Raw genomic sequence first — 21,605 nt, forward strand, 5'->3', positions numbered from 1 at the left:
AGTCCAGGACAGCCAAGGCTACACAGAAAAACCCTGTCTTGAAAAACAAAACAAAATTAAAATTCTTCTAAGGATTAATTTTAAAAGCTTTTAATGCTTATAATTTTTATGTAAATATTGGTAAACACTAGTGTAAATATTCAAGGGAATTTGTTTTTCCTAATTTGAACTAGCAGGGTACTGGTGTATCATTTTACCCTCTTAGAAATTCTGCTAATGAGTCTCTAGAATCTTTTTATTGAGAATATATTATAAACGTAAAGCTTCTTTACGTTTACCTAAAGCTTCTTTAGGTAAAGTTTTATTCTTGATGGCTTTTGTAGCTCTATCATACTTAAACATTAAATATTAAATGTGTAATTGGTTTAAAAAAAAAAGACTTCCCTTCCTAACAAAAATAAGTTAAATCGCAGTGAAATCTGTGAACAGTCAGCCTTAAAATTAATTTCAAACTAGAGACTAGACAAAAAGGGATGTGTGAATACCGAAGGGGAAACTACTGGTTTTATGTTTATACCTCAAGGCCATGGGATGGAACAGAGAGGCTCTTCGAGAGTCCTGCCTTGCACCCAATCTTGATTTTTAGGTGACTTAAATTTTATTTTCAGCTCATTTTGTTTTGAAAGATACCATTTTAAAAATTAATTCGGTAAATGGAAGCTAAATAATTGGTTCAGAGCCAAGCATGACTGAACAGCCAAAGCTAAACAACAAAATTGAACTGATACAGACCAAATCGAAACATGCCAACCAACTCTGAAACAGCAGGAATTCTGGGCAGATCATGTCTCCTGATCTACAAATTTGGCGTGGAGATTGACTTGAGAAATGAAGGATCAATGTCATAAACAGGCAATTTGTTGGGTAGGTCTAGAGCCAATTTTAATTTTATTACCTAGGAGATTATAAACTCTGGAAGATCCCTGCCCCCCTAGAAAATACGCTTTTTATCTTGACTGTTAGCCTGGCTGCTGTTTGGTTTTTTTTGTTTTGTTTTGTTTTTAAACAAATCCAGTTTTATTTGTTTACTTTTCATTAGTCTAAATCCAGGAAGGGTACAACATCACACAGATTCTGTGTCTAATGGCCTTCGTAGGAAGGTTGCTTTGGAATTTGGCACAAACCATGCCACTGTTTCCATGGGCCCGAGTTACTTTTCCCCAGATTACTCTGGTTTTCTTTTGTTTGCCTCCAGGAGTCACTATTGTTTTTTGCTTTATACACATAAGCATATCTCTTGCCTAAGTAGAACAATTTCATCTTGGGCATAAACACCTTCAATTTTGAGAAGAGCTGTGTGCTCTCTTTGGTTCTGGAAACCTCACTTGTAGTCAGCAAAAATGGCCTTGCACCACAGCCTTCCAGACATTTGCTGCTTAGAAGTCCTGCTCCCAGCAGGCCTCCACAAGTGCCAGGATGGTGGAAAGAGCCTAACTGCTGTTTTTAAGAAACAGATAAACAGCTGGAGCTGGGTGTGGTGGCGCATGCCTTTAATCCCAGAACTCAGGAGACAAAGGTAGGCAGATCTCTGTGAGTTGGAGGTCAGTGTGGTCTACAGAGTGAGTTCAGGACAGCCATGCTCTGTTACACAGAGAAATCCTGCCTGGGGGGGGGAACCAGATAAGTTTGCCACTGTAAGCTCAGCTTTTTATTTTTGGCTTATCTGTTTCATGGTTTTGTTTTTATTGTTTCCTTTTGTTTTCCCTCTTCTGTAAGGAAAGTATCTATCCTGAGAGTTTGAGAAACCTTGCCTTTAAATTAACTAACTGCTGAGTTCTACAGAATTGGAGAAAGTTCACTTTTTTTTCCCTTTATTTCACAGACTGTATCCTTTTCAGTGACCTTAAAAAACTTCCTTTGCAGTCTGCAGAGCCTCATGTTTCTGCTACAATGACTGCAGGTTTGGATGCAAGGGGCCACAGGGCCCTCCCTTACTCTAGTAATTGGTAACAGAAGCAGCAGTAGGCCTAAGACTGGGAACATGAATTATGTCCTCCTTAGTGCTGGTGATGGATCTCCTTCAAGTAGAGCCCTTTAATGGGGTCATATTCTGTTTCATAGCCTGCATCTGCCTCTCCTATCTTTTTTTAATTGTTACTGTTTCTGAATGAAAAATAATAGAAGGTAAGTTTTTATTCTTGACTTTTAAATTTTGCTTAGATGGTGACTGTTAACAATTAGATGCATCTTTCCTAGTTGTTATTCTCTATGGTGTAGCTACATCTAAGAGCCGTGGACAATACTAGAAAACCAATTGTTTTACCTTTAGATTAAATTTCAGGTAAGCTTCTCCTTAAAGGTACTGTTTGCTTAGCTATAGAATTTTAAAAACACAATGCCACCTGCTAAACCGAGTTATAATAGTAGCCCCTTATCTATATGGATACTGTCCCGAGATTCAGTGTATGCCTGGTTTCACAGCGAGGTCTGATCCCTATGCATAGTATTCTTTCTTCCTGTGTACACATCTATAATAAAGCTTAATTTACAAATAAGCTGCACAAAGAGATTAACAGCAATGAATAATTAAGTAGAATATTAATAACAATTTTACTATAATAAAAACTATTAAAACATGGTCAATACTAAAAGAATTGGGTTGGCAAGGAGCCTCACGGGATAGTTTGGTGCCAAGCCTGAGGACGTGAATTTGATCTCTAGGATTCTCAAGGTGAAAAAGAACTGATTGTTTCATGTGTCCAGCTTCATTACTTTTACGTGTGTGTGTGTGTGTGTGTGCGTGTGCGTGTGCGTGTGCGTGTGCGTGTGCGCGTGCGCGTGTGCGTGTGTGTGCGTGTGCGTGCGTGTGCGTGTGCGCGCGCGCAGCAGTGCCACAGTGAATGTAAGGAGATCAGAGAACAGATTGAAGGAGTTGATTTTCTCCTGTTATTTGTGTCCCGGAAATTGAGCTCTGTATTGAAATGCTTGGTGACAGGCACATTTACCTGATGAGCTATTGGCCAGCCCCAGGAACTACCATTTTAAAAGCACACATAGCCAGGCATTCTGGCACATGGCTTTTTCAGTCCCAGCATTGGGAAGGGCACAGTTAGACATCTCTTGAGTTTGAAGCTAGTCAAGGCTGCATAATAAGACCTTGTCTCAAAAAAAGCAAACATAGCTCAATGTATCTCCATGGGAGATTGATTGCTTGTGTGTAAGGTTCTGTGTTTGGTTACTAGTACAAAAAAAAAAAAAACAACCCCCCAAAAACCTCAGGCAAGTTTATTAACTAGAAAGACCACTTTTTATTTTATTTTTTGATTGATTGATGTGTATCAGTGGCTCTATTTGCATGCACGCCTGCACATCAGAAGAGGGCATCATCAGATCACATTATAGATGGTTGTGAGCCACCATGTGGTTGCCAGGAATTGAACTCGGGATCTCTGGAAAAGTAGAACAGTGTTTTTAACTGGTGCTACCGCTGTATGGTAGCTAAGCACTCTACCAGTCAACTACATCCCTAGTACCTTCTAAATTTTGTTTTTAAGCTGGTTCTTGCTAAATCGCCTGGACCATCCTCTAGCTTCAGTTCTGCCCAAGCTTCCCAAGTAACTAGGATTGCATGTATATACTGACATACTTGCCTGAAGGGTTGTTGGGTTGTTTTTTGTTTTTGTGTGTGTGTGTGCACGTATGCGCGTGTGTGTGCACGCGCGCGCCTATGCCTTCTTGTTGAGGTTAGAAAACATCAAAGCTTTTGGAGCTGGAGTTACAGATGGTTGTAAACTCCTGTGCAGGGACCAAATTTTGGACCTCTGGAGGAATAGCAACTGCGTTTAACCACTGAATCATTTCTCCGTTTTTTCATTGTTTTTGTAGTTTATTGAGACAGTATCTTTTGTATCATAGAGTCATAGAGTAGTTTCAGATTTGCCATGTAGCCTTGGGGTACCTTGCTTTCTCCTGATGCTTTTTTTTTTTTTTTGCCTTTACTTTGAAAGGGCTGGGGTTATAGTGTATGCACTACCTTGCCTAGCTGGACTCATTAATTAGTACAAAATAGTGGATTTCATTGTGTTGTTTCCCATATATGAATACAATATACTTTGATTATGCTATTGTTCCTGAAGGAATTTTATTTTATATTTTGAGAACATCTTTCCAGTATTCACTAGTAATATTAATAACATGATTGGCAAAACAAATGACATACAAGAACTTCATCCAGTGCCCTTAATCCTAGCATCCAGGAGGCAGAGGCAGGTGATTCTCTGAGAGTTTGAGGTCAGCCTGGTCTACATAACAAGTTCTACCCAGGGCTTCCCTGAGACCCTGTCTCATCAAAAAATAAAGGGGGTCCTGCAGGGAAAGAACTCAGTGAATTTGCACAAATCGCTTTTTGAAGTAACTAGATTTATGTTCATGTATGTGTGGAAATCAGAGGGCAACTTGTGGGAGTTGGTTCTCTACCGTGTGGGTTTTTGAGATCAGATTAAACTGAAAAAATGGAACTCAGGTTGTCAGACTTGTTGCTGACTGCTGTGATCTTTGACTTCTTCTCTGGCTTAGTTAGGATTGCTATGAAACAAAACAACCAAAAAGCAAATTGAGGAGCAAAAGGGTTTATTGGCTTTACTTGTATACTGCTGTTTATCATTGAACAAATCAAGAAAGAAGCTCTCAAAGGTCAGGGACCTGGAGGCAGGAGCTGATGTAGAAGTCATGGAGGGTTTCTGCTTACCACCTTGCTCTACATGGCTTACTCAGCCTGTTATTTTTATAGAACCCAGTCTTTTCTTGTGGTCAGATAGTGTCACATTGTGAGAGTGATATCATGAAGCTCAGCCACAGAAATTTGACCAGCCAAGTGATGGTACCACCCAGACAGGCTGGGTCCTCTTCCCATCAGTTACTAATTAAGAAAATGTCTTACAGCCTGTAAGCTTGCCTATAGCCTGATCTTTTGGAGGCATTTTCTCAATTGAGGCTCTTTCCTCTCTGATGATTCTAACTTGTGTCAAGTTGATATGGAACCAGCCAATGCACTGGCCCTGACTTTGGCCTTTTTGATGGTTCCTGGTTGTGTTCTTGTATTCTTGAACATGTTAGATGGTCTCCTTGTTTTTTTATCAGTGGATCTCAGCTCCATTGGAATATTAAAATAAACACAATGCTGGCCTTGAGGTTGAGCTGAAAGATGTTCATATTGTGGGGAAGTGAAAGGGACTGTTTCCCTACTTCTCTTGCTCTAGTCCCTGTGCTCAGGTGCCTTATGGTCAGTTAATGTCACCTTGAGGTAATGAACTTTAGCCACAGAAATTTGACCTTAGTCTCTAGCATAAAACTAGTGTTTTATGATCTAGTTTTGACATATTCTTTTGAGCTTTTTAATAGCTGTATTCTTTGATAGTAAGCTGTTACAGTTGTGTTTTTGCAATCTGGAGTCTTTATTTAAGATATTGTCCTCTACCAAGAAGGGGACTAGGATGGAAGTGTTGGAACCAAAGTGTTAGAGTACACAGATCTTTGTAACTTCAGCCACATGCTAAGTATCCTGGGTTTGTGTGTCTTTATAGTTGACAAAATTGAGGGTGAAAATTGATGTTTAAGTTTATACCCGTGCTCTCAAAACAAAACTAGAAATAAATAAATAAATAATACAGAACAGTAAGGATTGCAGTGCTAACCTTTGTTGGGAGTTGCTTTATAAATAAAATGCCGTGTGAAAAATGCTGTATAAAAAAACGGTTTTCCCCATTCCCTTCCTCTGCAGTTCTAGGTCTCGTTCCAGATCATATTCTCCAGCTCATAACAGAGAAAGAAATCACCCCAGAGTGTATCAGAATCGAGATTTCCGAGGTCACAACAGAGGCTACAGGAGGCCCTATTATTTCCGTGGGCGAAACCGAGGCTTTTATCCGTGGGGCCAGTATAACAGAGGTGGCTATGGAAACTACCGTTCCAATTGGCAGAACTACCGGCAAGCATACAGCCCTCGTCGGGGCCGTTCTAGATCCCGGTCCCCAAAGAGAAGGTCCCCTTCACCACGGTCCAGGAGCCATTCTAGGAACTCTGATAAGTCATCCTCTGACAGGTCAAGACGTTCTTCATCCTCCCGTTCGTCCTCCAACCACAGCAGAGTTGAGTCATCTAAGCGCAAGTCTACAAAAGAGAAAAAGTCCTCTTCCAAGGATAGCCGACCGTCTCAGGCAGCTGGTGATAACCAGGGAGATGAGGCTAAGGAGCAGACCTTCTCTGGAGGTGCCTCTCAAGATATGAAAGGGTCTGAGAGCTCAAAGCCATGGCCAGATGCCACCACCTATGGCACTGGTTCTGCATCACGAGCCTCAGTTTCTGATCTGAGTCCCCGGGAGAGAAGCCCAGCCCTCAAAAGCCCCCTCCAGTCTGTGGTGGTTAGGCGAAGGTCACCACGCCCTAGCCCTGTGCCAAAACCTAGTCCTCCACTTTCTAATGCATCCCAGATGGGCTCATCTATGTCAGGTGGTGCTGGATATCAGTCTGGAACACACCAAAGTCAGTTCGACCATGGCTCTGGGTCTTTGAGTCCATCCAAAAAGAGCCCTGTGGGTAAGAGTCCACCAGCCGCTGGCTCTGCGTATGGTTCATCTCAGAAAGAGGAGAGCGCTGCTTCAGGAGGAGCAGCGTACACAAAAAGGCAAGTATCTCATTTTCCTATACCCGAGGTTATCACTGGCCAGTGGCTTAGTTGTAATGCCTGAGTTACTGCTCTGGTTAATGGTAATTAATAAGGGAATCCTTGTTTCCTTGACTTTTCATTAGCTGACATTAACGGCAGCACTCAAGGAAATCTTTAGCTTTCCTGAGTATTTATTGCTGTGTAAGTTTCTTTAGACTAGTCTGCAGTAATGTTTTCACATTTAAAAGCTTGCTTTGTATTCTACCAGTCTAAGTCAGAAAACAGAGATTTATGGGTCAGCTACCAAAAGCATGTTTTTTACCAACACGACTGCCTGTTGGAGCTGTAGACCTATAGGATCTAACATCTGCCATTCAGTCCACCCTGGTGAAAGTTACACTTTGAGGAGAATTGGCAAGATAGGAAAGTTTAAGGCTAAATCTAGGAAAGCCATTTTTTAAAAAACACAAGAGCTGGGCGGTGGTGGCGCCAGCACTTGGGAGACAAAGACAGGTAGACCTCTGTGTGTTTGAAGCCAGCCTACTCTACAGAAGGAGTTCTAGGGCAGCCGAAACTACACAGAGAAACCCTGTCTCAAAACCAAAAAAAGGGAAGAAAAAAACAAACCCCCCAAAAATCAACCAACCAACCAAACAAAAAAAACCAGAAGGTGGGTGTATGCCCTTGTATAAACTTCCAAGCTTCATGTTAGGACAGGGTACGGCAGTGCTTTGGTCCTGCTGCCCTGGGAGAGGCCATGGTAAGTGATAAGAATGGTTCCCGTGTGAATTGAATTGAGTGGGAGGTTACAGAAAAGGTGACGGGACTGTCTTTTAGTCAAGAGATACTCAAGAGGTCCTCCTTCCATTCTTTATTCCTCGTACGGTCTCTGACACCTGCTGCCCCTTGGTTCTCTGCCGTGTTCATCAGGGTAGCTAATTCAGCTTAAGCATTACCCATGAATTGCCTACAATTAGCTTATGTTCAAAGTCTACTTTGCAGCATTTAGAGAATTTGCTTTGCAGAGTAAGTTTTTTTTCCTTGTCCGGACTGAATGTAGATTTGAATCTGGTCCCTGCTTTTCCATTAGGAGAATAATGATTTTGCTACTTTTGTACTCTCCTATTAACAAGTATTTTGTTTTTATGTGTTCACAGTATATTTCATTATGTAGATCTTCTAGGTGACTTGAAGCAAATTTGAAGTCTCTTTTTGAGACTTGTATTTCCAAATGTGAGTTGTATAAAATCAAAACAGTCCAAGGTTGAACATTCTGTTAACTTTGCTGAAAGCAGATTTTAAATGAATGAGTGAAAGTTGGGGTAAGACTTTAGTAGTTTTCCCCTTAGACCACATTACAGGTAAGTAAAAAAAATTTTCAGTATCCTAAATAACTTGGATTTCTAGTTGTTTTTTGGTTGTTTTTATAAGGCACAGAGTCCCAATGACTCTTCGAATATGGAGTTCATAAATCCATGAAGGATTTTTTTTTTCCAGAAGTTGTTAGAAAAGAACCAGGTTGGATAGTCCTGATAATACTGGAATATATAGATTCCAGTTTGCTCAGATTTATAGATTTGTTTGCTCAGAGACTTGAAACCAGAGGGAACAGGTGCATGTTCTAGATCAGGATGCTTAGGAGGCCTTTTGTGTGTCTCCTTTGTGTCTTTATATTAGGTATCTGGAAGAGCAGAAGACAGAGAATGGGAAAGATAAGGAGCAGAAACAAACAAATACCGATAAAGAGAAGTTGAAAGAGAAGGGGGGCTTCTCTGATGCTGATGTAAAAATGAAATCTGATCCATTTGCTTCCAAGACGGACACTGAGAAGCCCTTCCGAGGCAGCCAGTCACCCAAAAGGTATAAGCTCCGTGATGACTTTGAGAAAAAGATGGCTGACTTCCACAAGGAGGAGATGGATGAGCAAGATAAGGACAAAAGTAAGGGAAGGAAGGAACCTGAGTTTGATGATGAGCCCAAATTTATGTCTAAAGTCATAGCTGGTACAAGCAAAAACCAGGAAGAAGAGAAGTCAGGCAGGTGGGAGAGCCTGGTGCATACAGGGAAAGAAAAGCAAAGGAAAGCAGAGGAATTGGAGGAGGAGCCTTTCACAGAGAGATCCAGAAAGGAGGAGCGTGGAGGGGCCAAGAGGAGTGAAAGTGGGCACAGGGGCTTTGTGCCAGAGAAGAATTTCCGGGTGACTGCATACAAGGCGGTCCAGGAGAAAAGTTCATCACCTCCCCCAAGGAAGACCTCTGAGAGCCGTGACAAGCTGGGAAACAAAGGAGACTTTTCCTCAGGGAAGTCTTCCTTTTCCATTACTCGGGAGGCCCAGGTCAATGTCCGGATGGACTCCTTCGATGAGGACCTTGCACGGTGAGGAGAGCTCCTTGTTGACCCCTGGGGCTCTAATGGCTGGCTTGTTTTCTTACTCTTCTTCCCGTGGATGGAAATGTTCCCTTGCTGCCACCTCTTAGTGCCAATACCTTATGTCTGTCTGTAGAGCGTGATTAGGGCTTACAGAGTGGTTATGGCCATAGGCATTGCTGGAATAAAGAACATCTTCGGCCTGTCGCCACTGGCTGTCTTGGGTCTTTTTTTGCACCTAAGACAACTCCTACCCACATTGTTTCTTTTACCTGTGAAGAGACTTTTGAGAATCATGTCTCCATTTTACTTGGGTCAACATAATCTGACGTTTTTCTCACCATTAAATAACAGGAAATTAAAAATTGATCTCAGCCTTTTCCCTTTTTCCCCTAACCCTAGGAAAACATGGTAGAGCCCAGACTGTCTGCTTTTTGGCTTAGTATAATCTACCCAGTCATTTGGACTCTGCCTGAGTGATGTTTTAGCCACACACACCCTCCACTCTTGCCACTTCTGCTTAAGAAAGGGGGAGGGGCACACATGCTATAGCATGCATGTGAAGGTCAGAGGACATCTTTTAGGAGTGAGTTTTCTCTTTTTGCCATGTGGGTCCTGGGAATCAAGATCTGGCTTGGTGGCACTCTTCTGTACCCACTGAGCCATCTCACTAGCCCCACTATTTGCTTTTTTATGTTGCCTCATTGAATGGCCTTCCTAGCCAAACCGGTTGATCTATTACAATATCTCTGTGTTGTGTGTGTTAAAACAAGCAGCATTAGGAAATACATTCACTAAGGTTTAACACTTCTCTACATGAAGATTCTCAATGATAAAAGGAAAGAGAATTTTGGACCTGTCTTTCCTTAGTTGTAGTACTTAGTTGTAAGATTCCTTGAAACTTTGAGAACAAAAGGGGAGCATATGGGTAGATTTAAAACTCCTTGGAACTCTCTCAGGGAGGAAGGAGGGGTTGGCAACATCCACTAAGCCTGGTGATCTGGAAGGAAAGAACATGTTGCCTTCTGACTTTTACTTGTGTGTACCACTCATGTTCATCCTCCCCTCCCTGGCATAAAATAGTAAGAGGAAGCTATGGCTCAGTTTTAGAGGGCTGTGATACTTAGTATGCACAAGGCCCTGGCTTTGATGCGCAGCATTCTCTACCCTCACCCCAAGCCTGTGAGGGCTGGCCAGCTGGTGAAGTCCTAGTACTCAGGAGGCTGAAGCAGGAAGATCACAAGTTCACAGCCAGCCTTAAGTTACATGGGGGGAAAACTGTCTTGAAAATTAGTATGTTTTTATGGTTAAAGAACTGTAACTTTCTGTATCTCTTGTTACACTGAATCTCCATGTATTTGTTTTTCAGACCCAGTGGCTTATTGGCTCAGGAAAGAAAGCTTTGTCGGGATCTAGTCCATAGCAACAAAAAGGAACAGGAATTTCGTTCCATTTTCCAGCACATCCAGTCAGCTCAGTCTCAGCGCAGCCCATCAGAGCTGTTTGCCCAGCACATAGTGACCATTGTCCATCATGTTAAAGGTGAGCCCATTTCTGCACATTAGTCTTTCTAAGACAGGATGACTAGGGAGCCTCTATGGCTTTTAAAGCTCTCCTTAGGGAGAAGTTCCCATGTTTTAATAGAGGTGAATGTTTTGAATTGCTAGCAATCTATAGTCATGATAACAAAATCCTCAGCATCAAGTATGAGGGGTGACATTTTAAAGATAAATTTTTATATTTATTTATGTGTATGTGTCTGGGGTGGGAGGTTCCCATGGAGGCCAGAAGAAGGTGTCAGATCCCCTTGGAGCTAAAGTTACATTCGGTTGTGAGCTGTCCGACAAGGGTACTAGAAAGCAAAGTTTTATCCTCTGGGAGAATAGCAACCTTTCTTAACCTCTGAGCCATCTCTCCAGCCTCTGGGAAGCGACTTTTCCATTACCATTTTTTTTTCTAGCAGTCTCTTGTAGACTTTATGATGTGAATTTCTTTCCCAAGTTGTTCTGTTGTCCCCTGGGCAAGTAAAGGTAGGCATGTTGAGAAATGGCCAAGAGCAGTGATTCAGAAAGCAGAACTGGGGTCTGGTTGTCTAGAGTTAAAGATAAGTAGTAATGGGTCCTGTGCTCAAAGGGAGGTGAGCACTAGGTCCTTTGTCCTTGTATCATGTCCCTAAAATGAGGGAGCTAACTAGAAACCCAGCATTGGGTTGTTTCTGAACCAGCCACTTTCTCTTCCTTTTTTTCAATGTATTATATGGATTTGAAAACTTAATTGTATCTCTGTGGCTTCAGGTTCTTTGGGGAGTTGACCATAGTACCTGCCCTTGATAGCCTATTAATGTATTTCTTTGAATCTTAACAGAGCATCACTTTGGATCCTCTGGAATGACATTGCATGAACGCTTTACTAAATATCTAAAGAGAGGAAACGAACAAGAAGCAGCTAAAAATAAGAAAAGCCCAGAGATACACAGGTGGGGTCCTCAGAGCCTTATCCCGGGGGTTGTGATAAAACACTTGTCAATTGATATTAAACTCACCTTGCGGAGTTCTCCTGCTAATGTATTTTTAATCCAAAAATTAGGGTAACATTCTCTAGGGCTCTTGGATATATGGGAATGAAAAGGATGCTTTTAAGGCTATAGTCTGTCACATTGGACCCAAAGAACTTGAGGTTCTGAAAATAAGAATAAATACTGACTTCTTTCAGCAACCTTATGTATTTAATATATTTTGTTTAGGAGAATTTGCTGTGGAAGAGGGTTGAGGGAGAAGCCTAAAATTGACTTATCTCAAGGGGTTTAAATAAGATCCATCAGGTTTAAAGAATAACCTTTGTAATTAAGGGAATCTGTTAGGCACATGGAGATTTTTGTCTGGAATTTAAGTTGATCATATCTTTAATTCCTTAGTAGTCAATCAGCTTAGTACCAGGGGAGACCAAGTTTGTAAAAGATTGTTAGATTTAGCATCTGGTAGGGTCTGTATTGTCTAGGGCAGATGTTTCTCATCTGGAACCAGTGTTACAGAGAAATAATGGGCCCATGTGCTCATAGATTCTAAGCCTGAATTTTCCTTGCTATCCTATAGCAATGGTGGGAAGGAACAGGCTGAGCACAGTGGTGCATATTTGTAATATCAGCACTGGAAGGCAGAGGCAGGCAAATCTCTGAGTTTGAGGCCAGCCTGGCCTAAATAGCAAGTTCTAGGACAGCTAGCACTAGATAGAGAGGTTCTGTCTAAAAAACAAGTGGAGTGCTGTGTGCTGTGGTTCAGTGGTAGAGTGTTTGCCTCGTATGTGCAAAGTTCTGAGTTCAGTCCCAAATAAAGTAAAGGAACTTTGGCTGGCAAGATGGATCAGTGGATAAAGTTACATGTTGCTAAGCTTAGTGACCTGAGTTTAGTCCCTGGGTCCCATATTGTGGAAGGAGCAAACTGACTACAAGATAAGCTATGAAAAGCAATTGTGTCTATGACTCCATTATCCACCCTAGGATCTAAAATGTTAAAAATGTTGTTCTGTAGAAGAGTATACAATTTATGTGTTTTTAATTTTAGGAGGATAGACATTTCCCCCAGTACATTCAGAAAACATGGTTTGACTCATGAGGAATTGAAAAGTCCCCGGGAAGCTGGCTACAAGGTGAACTGTTGCTTTGATCAGTAATTCCAACAAAATGAGTGCGTTGGGCATGAACTTGACAGAAATGTGTTTGTTTAAATTACTCTCTACTTAAGTTTGTGTTTTTCTTTTAAGGATGGGCATAATTCTAAAAATGAACTACAAAGGGTTAATTTTTATTAAAATATATCAACAACCTTTGTGAAGTGGTTAGAATATGGTAAATGACCCCAGAGTCTGTTGAGGTGAGCTTGAGAAAAAAAAGAGAGGCGTTTTGGAACAAGTGCCCATGATGAGAGAAGAAACTTTTTGTGATATTTTTCTGCTTGTAAGTATTATCAAATCAACTGTCTACATGCACTATTTCCAACCATGATTTCAGAAAGACATGCATGTCAGAGCAGAGTGAAATATTCATATCTTAACTCAGTAGACTGTGTTCAACAGCTGGTGCGCTTTTTTGTTTTTTTCCTAACATTGTACCATATCATCTGTCGATTACTGTTACTTTAAAATGGCCTGGCTACATTTGCAATGATGTGCACATAAAACACTGTTCCTAAGAGGTTAAAAATCATAAGCAGTCTTTTACTGTGAAATAGTAGATGAAGTTTTTAAGATTTTAATATTTATTGACCGTCATTCATATATATAGTTGAAATTTGAAATGAAAGATGGCTATTCTATGCTGCTGAAATCATTTTTAAAAACACTTTTAAATTTCTCCAAACAAATTTGTCTTTTTAGTTGAAAGTGTTGAGAGACTTTGTGCACTCTCGTCTTCTACCCTTTTCCCCGTCTCCACCTGCCCTCAGCCTGGCCCTAGTGAAGCAGCAGAAGTCTATGCTCCATGCCTCCAACATTCAGCTCCTTAGTGATGCTGTCCAGTGGCCCAAGGAGTGGTGGCTGCATTTGTCCTTTGTTGTTGTCATTTATTTGTTTGTTTATTGGCTATTGGAAACTATGAAGGTCTTAGACCCTCTCTTCAAAAACAAATTGATAAAATAATAAACCTCTTTCTATCATTCTTGCTGTTAATTGCAATGAAACATTACTGCATCTGAAAGTTTATGGTTCATGTATGTAAGATGTTAATGCAGAGTGGATGGCTTGTTTCTATTAGATAAGTCACAATGCATGATGCCTCTGAAGCCATCTTAGGCATTTGTCCTCATGAGTTTCCCCAGGTGTTACTGAAGGCCATTGCAGAGGTGATCTGGCCAGTGCTGATTTTTTTTTGTGTTTTTGTATTCTTATTAAGGTAGTTTGACACAGTGGGTGGCTGCTTTAGGTAGGGAGAAGTAAGCATTTCCTACAAACCTAATACAAACACCTTCCAGAGTTGACTTTGGCCATCTCCGCGTATACACCTAGCCAGGCATTTACGGGGTCACCTGAAACAAAGACTCACGTACAGCATTTTCAAGAGACATCACCTTGGATTTTTTTTTTTTTTTTAACTGCCTGGGGTGAGGCTCTTAGAGTCCCAGTGCCTCCATTAGTAGAAACCACATTTGAGAGTGAGTGAGTTAGATGTTCTGGATCCCCAAAACCTTAATTTTGACATCTCTTTGGGCAGGCTGAGGGAAAATACAAAGATGATCCTGTTGATCTCCGCCTTGATATTGAACGTCGTAAAAAACATAAGGAGAGAGATCTTAAGCGAGGTAAATCAAGAGAGTCCGTGGATTCCCGAGACTCTAGCCACTCAAGAGAAAGATCGACTGAGAAAACAGAGAAAACCCACAAAGGATCAAAGAAGCAGAAGTACGTGCTACTGTGCCTGTCACCCTAGATTCTGGAATAGAGTCTGACACCCACACCAGACTGTCTTTTGGTGGTGATGGTTTGGTTTTGCCTTTTTTACTACTTAGTCTGAACACAAAACCCTGGCTGGCCCAAAGCTTACTGTGTAGATCAGACTGCTCAACCCCTGCTCCTCTGCCACTGAGATTACATGAGAGCACACAGCACATACCACGTTAGGCTCTTGTGGTACACCAGGCTTCATCCAGAGAACTCCAGGGTTAGGAATTTTTATATATACCATGTAATAGTCAAAGAGGATCCCTAGCTTGAAAATAGCATTTGTATATCTAAGTAATACTGTGTTTGTCCAAAGAAGGCTTTGTGCAAGAAATTAATACCTACAAGGATGGTGTGAGGATTCATGGGGAAGGTTGTTTGACAAGTGTTTTGGACATGCTCTTTCTCATTGAACATTTCCCCAATGTGCTTATAGTTTGGAAACTCAATACTGAATGAAAATACTGCTTAAAGAACCAGGTAGGGGGCTGGAGAGAGGCTCAGCAGTTAAGAGCTCTGGCTGTTCTTGCAGGGGACCTAGTTCAGTTCTCAGCACTCTCTTGGTGGCCACGTGTAGCTGTCTGTAACTCCTGTTCCAGGGGATCTGACACCCTCACACAGACATAAATAGCCAGGTGGAACTAGATAGGACAGGATTATTGGTGCTGAATTGGTTTATTGATTTTTCAAAGTTTCATAGACCATTCAAAAGAGGTGTTCCAAATGCTTCTTAAACAAAATAGGCATTGTTGAATTATGTAGGACAACATAGCGAGCCAATGCCATGAAGTTTCTGTTTGCTTTTTTTTTTTTTGGTGCTAGGAGAGTGAACCTGGGCCTTGTACATAACTAGGCAAGTGCATTCCAGCTGAGCCACATCCAGCATCAGTGTCTTGTTGTAGGTTCTACGATTTCTGTCACCTGTCATTAAGTGGAGCAGAGTTGCAGTCTTTACTTTCTTAAAAAGCAACATCTCTGCTGTTCTGAACTTGGGTAGGCCAGTCTGGCTTCACTCACTATATAGCAGCTAAGGATGGCCTTGAATTCCTGATCCTCTTTTACCTCCCAAGGTTGAGTTTGCAAGCGTGCACTACATTACCACTGGTAGAAAGGGAGTGAATGCCCACAATCACATCAGATTTGAGTGTAGAAAATAATTCTGATAATTCTTTCTGAAACATGCCTACCCTAGGGCAATGCCAGCCCTACCAAAGGTAATAGGAGGCTACTAAATCACTCTTAAGGTATCAAGGACAAAGCTCCCAGGAGTAGAGACCTCAAGGTATTCCTCAGTTCTTCATTTATATATTTATTATTTTTATTTTATGTATTTTTGTGTTTTGTCTGTGTGTGTTTGTGTTAGGGTGTCATATCACCTGAAACTGGAGTTACTGGTGTGAGGTGCCATGTAGGTGCCGGGAGTTTGACCCCAGTCCTCTGGAGGAGCAGCTAGTGCTCTTAACCACTGAACTATCTCTCTAGTTCCCAGTTCATCATTTATAAAAAGCACTTTGGGGCTGGAGAATTGGCTCAGCTATTAAAAGCAATAGTTTGATTCCCAGCACATGCTTAGCAGCCCAAATCAGCTCTAACCCCTGTCTGGGGGAATCTGATACCCTCTTCTGGCCTCCTTGGGCGCACTGCTTGAGTGAATGAGTCAAGGGAAAATGATTTGATTACATGACTATTCTCATTACTGTGTCTTTGTAGGATTCATAACAATCTTTTGTTTGTTTTATTTTGTTTTGTTTTTGTTTTGCTTTGCTTTTTTGAGTCAGTTTCTCTATGTACCCCTGACCTGGAACTCCCTTTGTTGACCAGGCTGGCCTCAAGTTCAGAGAGATCTGCTTGCCTCTGCCTCCTGAGTGCTTCTGGGATTAAAGGAGTGCACCACCACTGACTGGTTCAAATTGGGATCTTTTGAGAGTCTGACTTCTGAAAACTTCTTGGCAATAGCACTAATTTGTAGAGTGGATGGAATTTCACATTCTGGTTATGATAACAATGACAGTGTGGGGGCTGAAGACATGGCTCAGGTTAGGAGCACTGGCTGCTCTTCCTAGAAGACCCGGGCTCAATTCAGCAGCTCACAACTGTCTGTAATTCTTGTTCCAGAGGATCTGACACCCTCACATAGAAATACATGCAGTCAAACACCAATGTACATAAAATAAATAATTTAAAAAAAGAATGACAATGTGGGTTTCTCCTTTTCATAAGTAGATACTGAAAAAAGTGGGGGCTGGAGGGAAGTAGGGGGGCCAGAGTGCTTCCCAACCCCATTATTTTTTTTTTATGACCGTTTTTCTCAAATGTCTGTGTACCATGTGTCTACCTGGTGCCCAAGGAGGCCAAAAGGGCATTGGCTTTGCAGGACTGGAGTTGCTGGTGTTTTCGAGCTGTGGTGTGGGTGCTGGGAATTGAAACAAGTGCTCTTAATAGCTGAGCCAACTCTTCTCCAGCCTCAAAGTGCTGTTTATAAGTGAAGAACTGGGAAATACTTTTGATGTCTCTTTTCCTAGGAGCTTGGTCTTTCTGACACCCTATAGAGTCATTTAGCAGCCTCCTGTCACCTTTGGCAGGGCTGGCACCAACTTGCAGTGTATAGACAATGAGTCATCAAATTAATGTTTTTAGTCTGTAATTTCCCCAGATGGAGGGAAAGGATGAGAAATGATTCCAGGAAGAGTTGCTCCAGATTCTAGGCTTAATAGGACAGCCTGCTTGAGCTCAGTAGGAGGTGGCTGTATAGTTAGTGCTAATTATGAGTTGGGCTTGAGCCCAGACTCTTCTCAGCTCTGTCACCTGTTAAGCTGAGTGAGGTGGAAGTTTTCTAGGGTCATTTTGTTGAATACTGTGTTATCAGTAAGGAGTTCGGACACTTTATTTCATCCTACCCACTCCCTGCGCCCACCCACAACCCAGCGTGTTTTTGAGTACTAGGAGTGACAGAACACTGACAGAGGGTCTTTGCTGCGGCACCAGAGCCAGCCAGGGTGACTTACAGGCCTACATGTATTTTCTGTTGTTTCCTAGGCTGATACTGGAAGACATGATTGTTTTGTGTCCTTTATGTGTGATACATACTTGCCACAGGCTTAGAAACAGATATGTTGTCTGCTGGGTGGGTTGGAGTGAACAAAGCTGATGGTGACCTGGTTGCTTGGAAGTTTTTATCTGTGAGACTGTCAAAATGAGTATTGATTTCCTCCTCCTTATCCATGTAGGAAGCATCGCAGAGCGAGAGACCGGTCTCGGTCCTCCTCTTCCTCTTCCCAGTCGTCTCACTCCTACAAAGCAGAGGAGTACCCCGAGGAAGCAGAGGAGCGGGAGGAGAGCACCACAGGCTTTGACAAATCCAGACTGGGAACCAAAGACTTCGTGGGTCCAAATGAGAGAGGCGGAAGAGCTCGGGGAACCTTTGTAAGAGCTTCCCTTCTTTCCCTAAGCTTGTGGCTTCTTATCCTGGTTAAATCCTAATAGGATATCCGTTCTTTTGCCTCTGGTCTAAGCACGTCAGTTTTGTAGGTTCTTTGGTTCCTTAAGCTTCTACATTCTCTTGCTTCTCAGTTTCTAATCACTTCCAAAGCCTTTTATAGCTTCCCATCCCAGAACTTCCCCCATTATCTCGGATCTTGATTGAAGGAAGGTCTCCTATTTATACCTCCTGGACTGCCTGCTTGGTATGGTTGGGGGCGGGGAGAATGGGTGTGAACCACTGGAGACTGGAGGACAGCTGTCCATTCCCTCTCAGGAGAATGTTTTAACAGAACACAGGGAATTTTCTTCTGAAATGGACCTTTTGCTTCATTTATTTCCACAGCAGTTTCGAGCAAGAGGAAGAGGTTGGGGCAGAGGAAATTATTCTGGTAACAATAACAACAACAGCAACAATGATTTTCAAAAGAGAAACCGGGAAGAGGAGTGGGATCCAGAGTACACACCCAAAAGCAAGAAGTATTACTTGGTATGTGTCTGGGACTAATGAAGAAGGGCCAGCCAGATAGCCTTGTACCTAAATTGGTTCATCTGACCATGTGGTTAAATTTGTATACAGGCTTAAGACTGTGGGTGTGTTAGTATAGTGCTAGCTAGATGGCTCTTTGGAGAGAGAAGTCAATTTTGTCTCCAGTATAGTATATTTTCTGAGATGTTTATAGAGTCTAGAACAAGCAAGAAATGTTACTGTTGTCTGTGAACTTTGACTTTTCACTCACCCCCAGCCTCTGTCACTCTCTACTACCAGATTGATAAAGACAGTTGTAGACCTTTTTGAGGAAAGAAAAAGAACTGTTTCCGTAATGGAATGCCATTGAGGTTTTTCTCTTCCCTAAGTTGTGTATCATTTCTGTGCTCCTCTGGGCTGTTCCCTAGTCAATAACTCTTGGCCTTGTGATTCAGCAGGCCTATATCCAAGCTAGTGTGACACTTGAAGGTTGTACACATTTGCTGGGAGCCAATTTGAAGTTTCTAGGGGCCCTGAAATAGGTGTGGGGTTGCTGTGAAAGGAAGGACCCTATAAAAGCCCGTTCTTGGTTCTGATGCCACCTGAGTGAGCACTGCCAATCTGATCTGGTTGTTGTGGCACACTGCAGCCTTGGACAGAAGCAGCTGGCAGTCAGCCAGGCTGACCTTCAGGAACCTAAGAGTGGCTTCTGTGTGTGGATGGCGTAAACTGTGGAGTGATGAAAATGTAATCATTGGTTTGAAATTGTTACTGTGGGTTTCCATACTAACTAATGCAGTTTTTGAACTCATTCACTTCTTGTTATCTCTCCTATGGAGAACAGGGATTGTTCAGGATGTAGGCTTCTTTTCTTCCTGTCACACGATGCCTTCTTAATACAGCTGAAGAGGGGTTCACTGTAAGAGGGCAACCTAGGGTGGGCAATTTGGAAAGGGCTGAAGTCCCCGGTATGTCTTCTGTGTACTGTTCCTTATCTAATGGTCTAGTTTTATTTCACATATTAGTATGATTAGCTTTCTAGATTCTTCGTTTAAGAATGGTGTTCTAAGCTGGGCTCAGTGCTCATGTCTGTAATCCCAGCACTTGGGGAGGCAGAGGCAGGCAGATCTCTGAATTCCAGCCAGCCTGATCTGTAGAGCGAGTCCAGGACAGCCAAGGCTACAAAGAGAAACCCTGCCTTGAAAAATAAATAGGTTAAGAGCACCGGTTGCTCTTCCAAATGACTGGAGTTCAATTCCCAGCAACCACGTGGTGGCTCATAACCATCTATAGTGAAATCTGGTCCCCCTTTCTTGTGAGCAGGTGTACATGCAGAGCACTCATACATACAGAAATAAAAGTAATTTAAATGGAAATAGTGTTCTAAATGATGGTTTCATCAACATGATGGTGACAGAGTATACAGGAGTGTTAGGTGAGATGATACTTCTTGGTCACACTATCAATTTTGTGATGTCCACACTTGACTTGAGAGTTCCTTGGGTACTACCCAGTGATGCTCTTGGATCTGAACCTGTGGCAGTTATTGGAGTGGGAGAAGCGCAGAAAAGGAGGCTGAGGCACAGGCTCTCTGGCCTTTGTGGGTGGGTACAGAGGAGAAAGTGCTAGAACTGATGCCAGTGTTCTCTCCTTGCAGCATGATGACCGGGAAGGCGAAGGCAGTGACAAGTGGATGAGTCGTGGCCGTGGCCGTGGCGCCTTCCCTCGGGGTCGAGGCCGGTTCATGTTCCGGAAATCCAGTACCAGCCCCAAATGGGCCCATGACAAGTTCAGTGGAGAGGAAGGAGAGATTGAAGATGATGAGAGTGGGACAGACAACAGAGAAGAGAAGGACAGTTTACAGCCCACGGCTGAGTAGAGGCCAGTCTTGATGGAGCCCTTGCCCAGGGGAGAAAGGCGCTGGGAGAGGCTGGTGGAGCTAAAGGAGCCTGGAGAAGATCCTGAAAACCCCGCCCCACAACCCCACCTCACAACCCACCAGCCACACAGAATCCTACAGCAGCAGAGTACATCCCTGGGGCTGTCCCACTGGACAGAACTCTGACCACAGAACCTAGGGTCAGGCCCACGAACATACTGGGCTCCGGCTGTTTCTCATTGTTGATGTGTGGGGTGGGGGCAGGGTAGGGAGAATGATGCTGATGCTTGGATTTTTTGTTCTGTTTTTTTGTGTTTGTCCCCCCCTCCCCCCCATTAGGAACCAAGTTTCCTTCATTCCTTTCGTTTGGAGCTAGGAGGATGAACTTGGTTTTCAGTCTCTTCCCATCCCGATTTTAAAGGCCCTTCTTTTTTTTTTTTTCTTTTTCTTTTTAAGGGTTATGTAGTAATATTAGCAGAAAGATTTAATTTGGGCAACTTTGATTCTTAAGAGAAAAAAAAGCATGTGAATAAACATTGAAGTGTTCACCTCAGTTTGGGACCAAACTGCTTGGATCTTTGTAAAAACCGGTTTTGTATGTTAGGAGGAGTTTAAGGCCTTTCTGACCACCTCGTGTTCCCCTTCCTACACCACCATGTATCACGCGGAGTCGCTCCTAGCCTCCCCCATGCACCTGCTCTTGTCTGATTTCTCCTGGGCTGGGCTTCCCATTCTCCACCAGCAGCTCCAGTATCCCAAACTTTGTAGTCCTGCTGGTCCCCAGCAAAAGGAGTGGAAACTGGAGGGCAGTTTCTGGTCTGTTTTCTAAGAAACTTCTGAATTCTATTATCTTTACAAATATAAGATGAGAAAATAATTTTTTCAATATTTTTTATTAATCTTTTTATAAAACGAGAAGAAACTCCTATGATCGATTAAGGATGGTGGTTATGGCTGGGTGGTTTGTGGGGTTGTGTGTTTTTGATTTTTTTTTTTTTTCCTTTATTTTCTCTTTTTAACCTTAAGTTTTGAGTTGAAACATTTTCAGGTGTTGGGGGTGGGGGCATCCTCATAAAGGGTCCTTGTGCTTGCTTTCCGGGGAGGCAGTCCCGAGCAGGAGAACACTGCATCTGTGCATATGTTCAATGCAGACTGCACCCTCCTCTTCCCCCAGCCTTTGCTCTTGGGTTGTTGTGCTTACTTCCCCTTACTTTGCAAATTTCTATAGTTAATTTGGTTTTACTTGAAGGATTCATGTTTAGGGGAGAAAAGAAAAACAACCTTAAGTTTTTGTTTCAACTCCTCCTGCAAATAAAAATAAATGAAGTGGCAGATGTAAATGGACTGTGTTCCTTGTCCTAATGCCTGCGTGAGTGACC

At 42.4% G+C, this 21,605-nt stretch overlaps 1 protein-coding gene and 1 pseudogene across 2 annotated transcripts in view; one reads left to right on the forward strand and one right to left on the reverse strand.

Annotated features, from left to right (window-relative positions):
• Window positions 1-21,566, forward strand: part of Thrap3 (thyroid hormone receptor associated protein 3) — a 35,468-nt gene extending 13,902 nt beyond the window's left edge. The window contains exons 3-11 of one of the 2 annotated variants that reach the window (XM_021646576.2): window positions 5,720-6,622; window positions 8,282-8,980; window positions 10,341-10,513; window positions 11,336-11,447; window positions 12,532-12,616; window positions 14,175-14,362; window positions 17,629-17,824; window positions 18,225-18,368; window positions 20,005-21,566. In XM_021646576.2, the coding sequence (XP_021502251.1) occupies window positions 5,720-6,622; window positions 8,282-8,980; window positions 10,341-10,513; window positions 11,336-11,447; window positions 12,532-12,616; window positions 14,175-14,362; window positions 17,629-17,824; window positions 18,225-18,368; window positions 20,005-20,226 (2,722 nt within the window). In that variant the 3' untranslated portion in view covers window positions 20,227-21,566. The remainder of the gene's footprint in view (window positions 1-5,719; window positions 6,623-8,281; window positions 8,981-10,340; window positions 10,514-11,335; window positions 11,448-12,531; window positions 12,617-14,174; window positions 14,363-17,628; window positions 17,825-18,224; window positions 18,369-20,004) is intronic. The other variant, XM_021646577.2, reaches the window with a different exon arrangement.
• On the reverse strand, window positions 1,041-1,369 carry LOC110554164 (large ribosomal subunit protein eL33-like; annotated as a pseudogene).
• Window positions 21,567-21,605: the final 39 nt, after the last annotated feature.

This window comes from Meriones unguiculatus, chromosome 3 (genome assembly GCF_030254825.1).
Source record: "Meriones unguiculatus strain TT.TT164.6M chromosome 3, Bangor_MerUng_6.1, whole genome shotgun sequence".
NCBI classification, from domain to species: Eukaryota; Metazoa; Chordata; class Mammalia; order Rodentia; family Muridae; genus Meriones; species Meriones unguiculatus.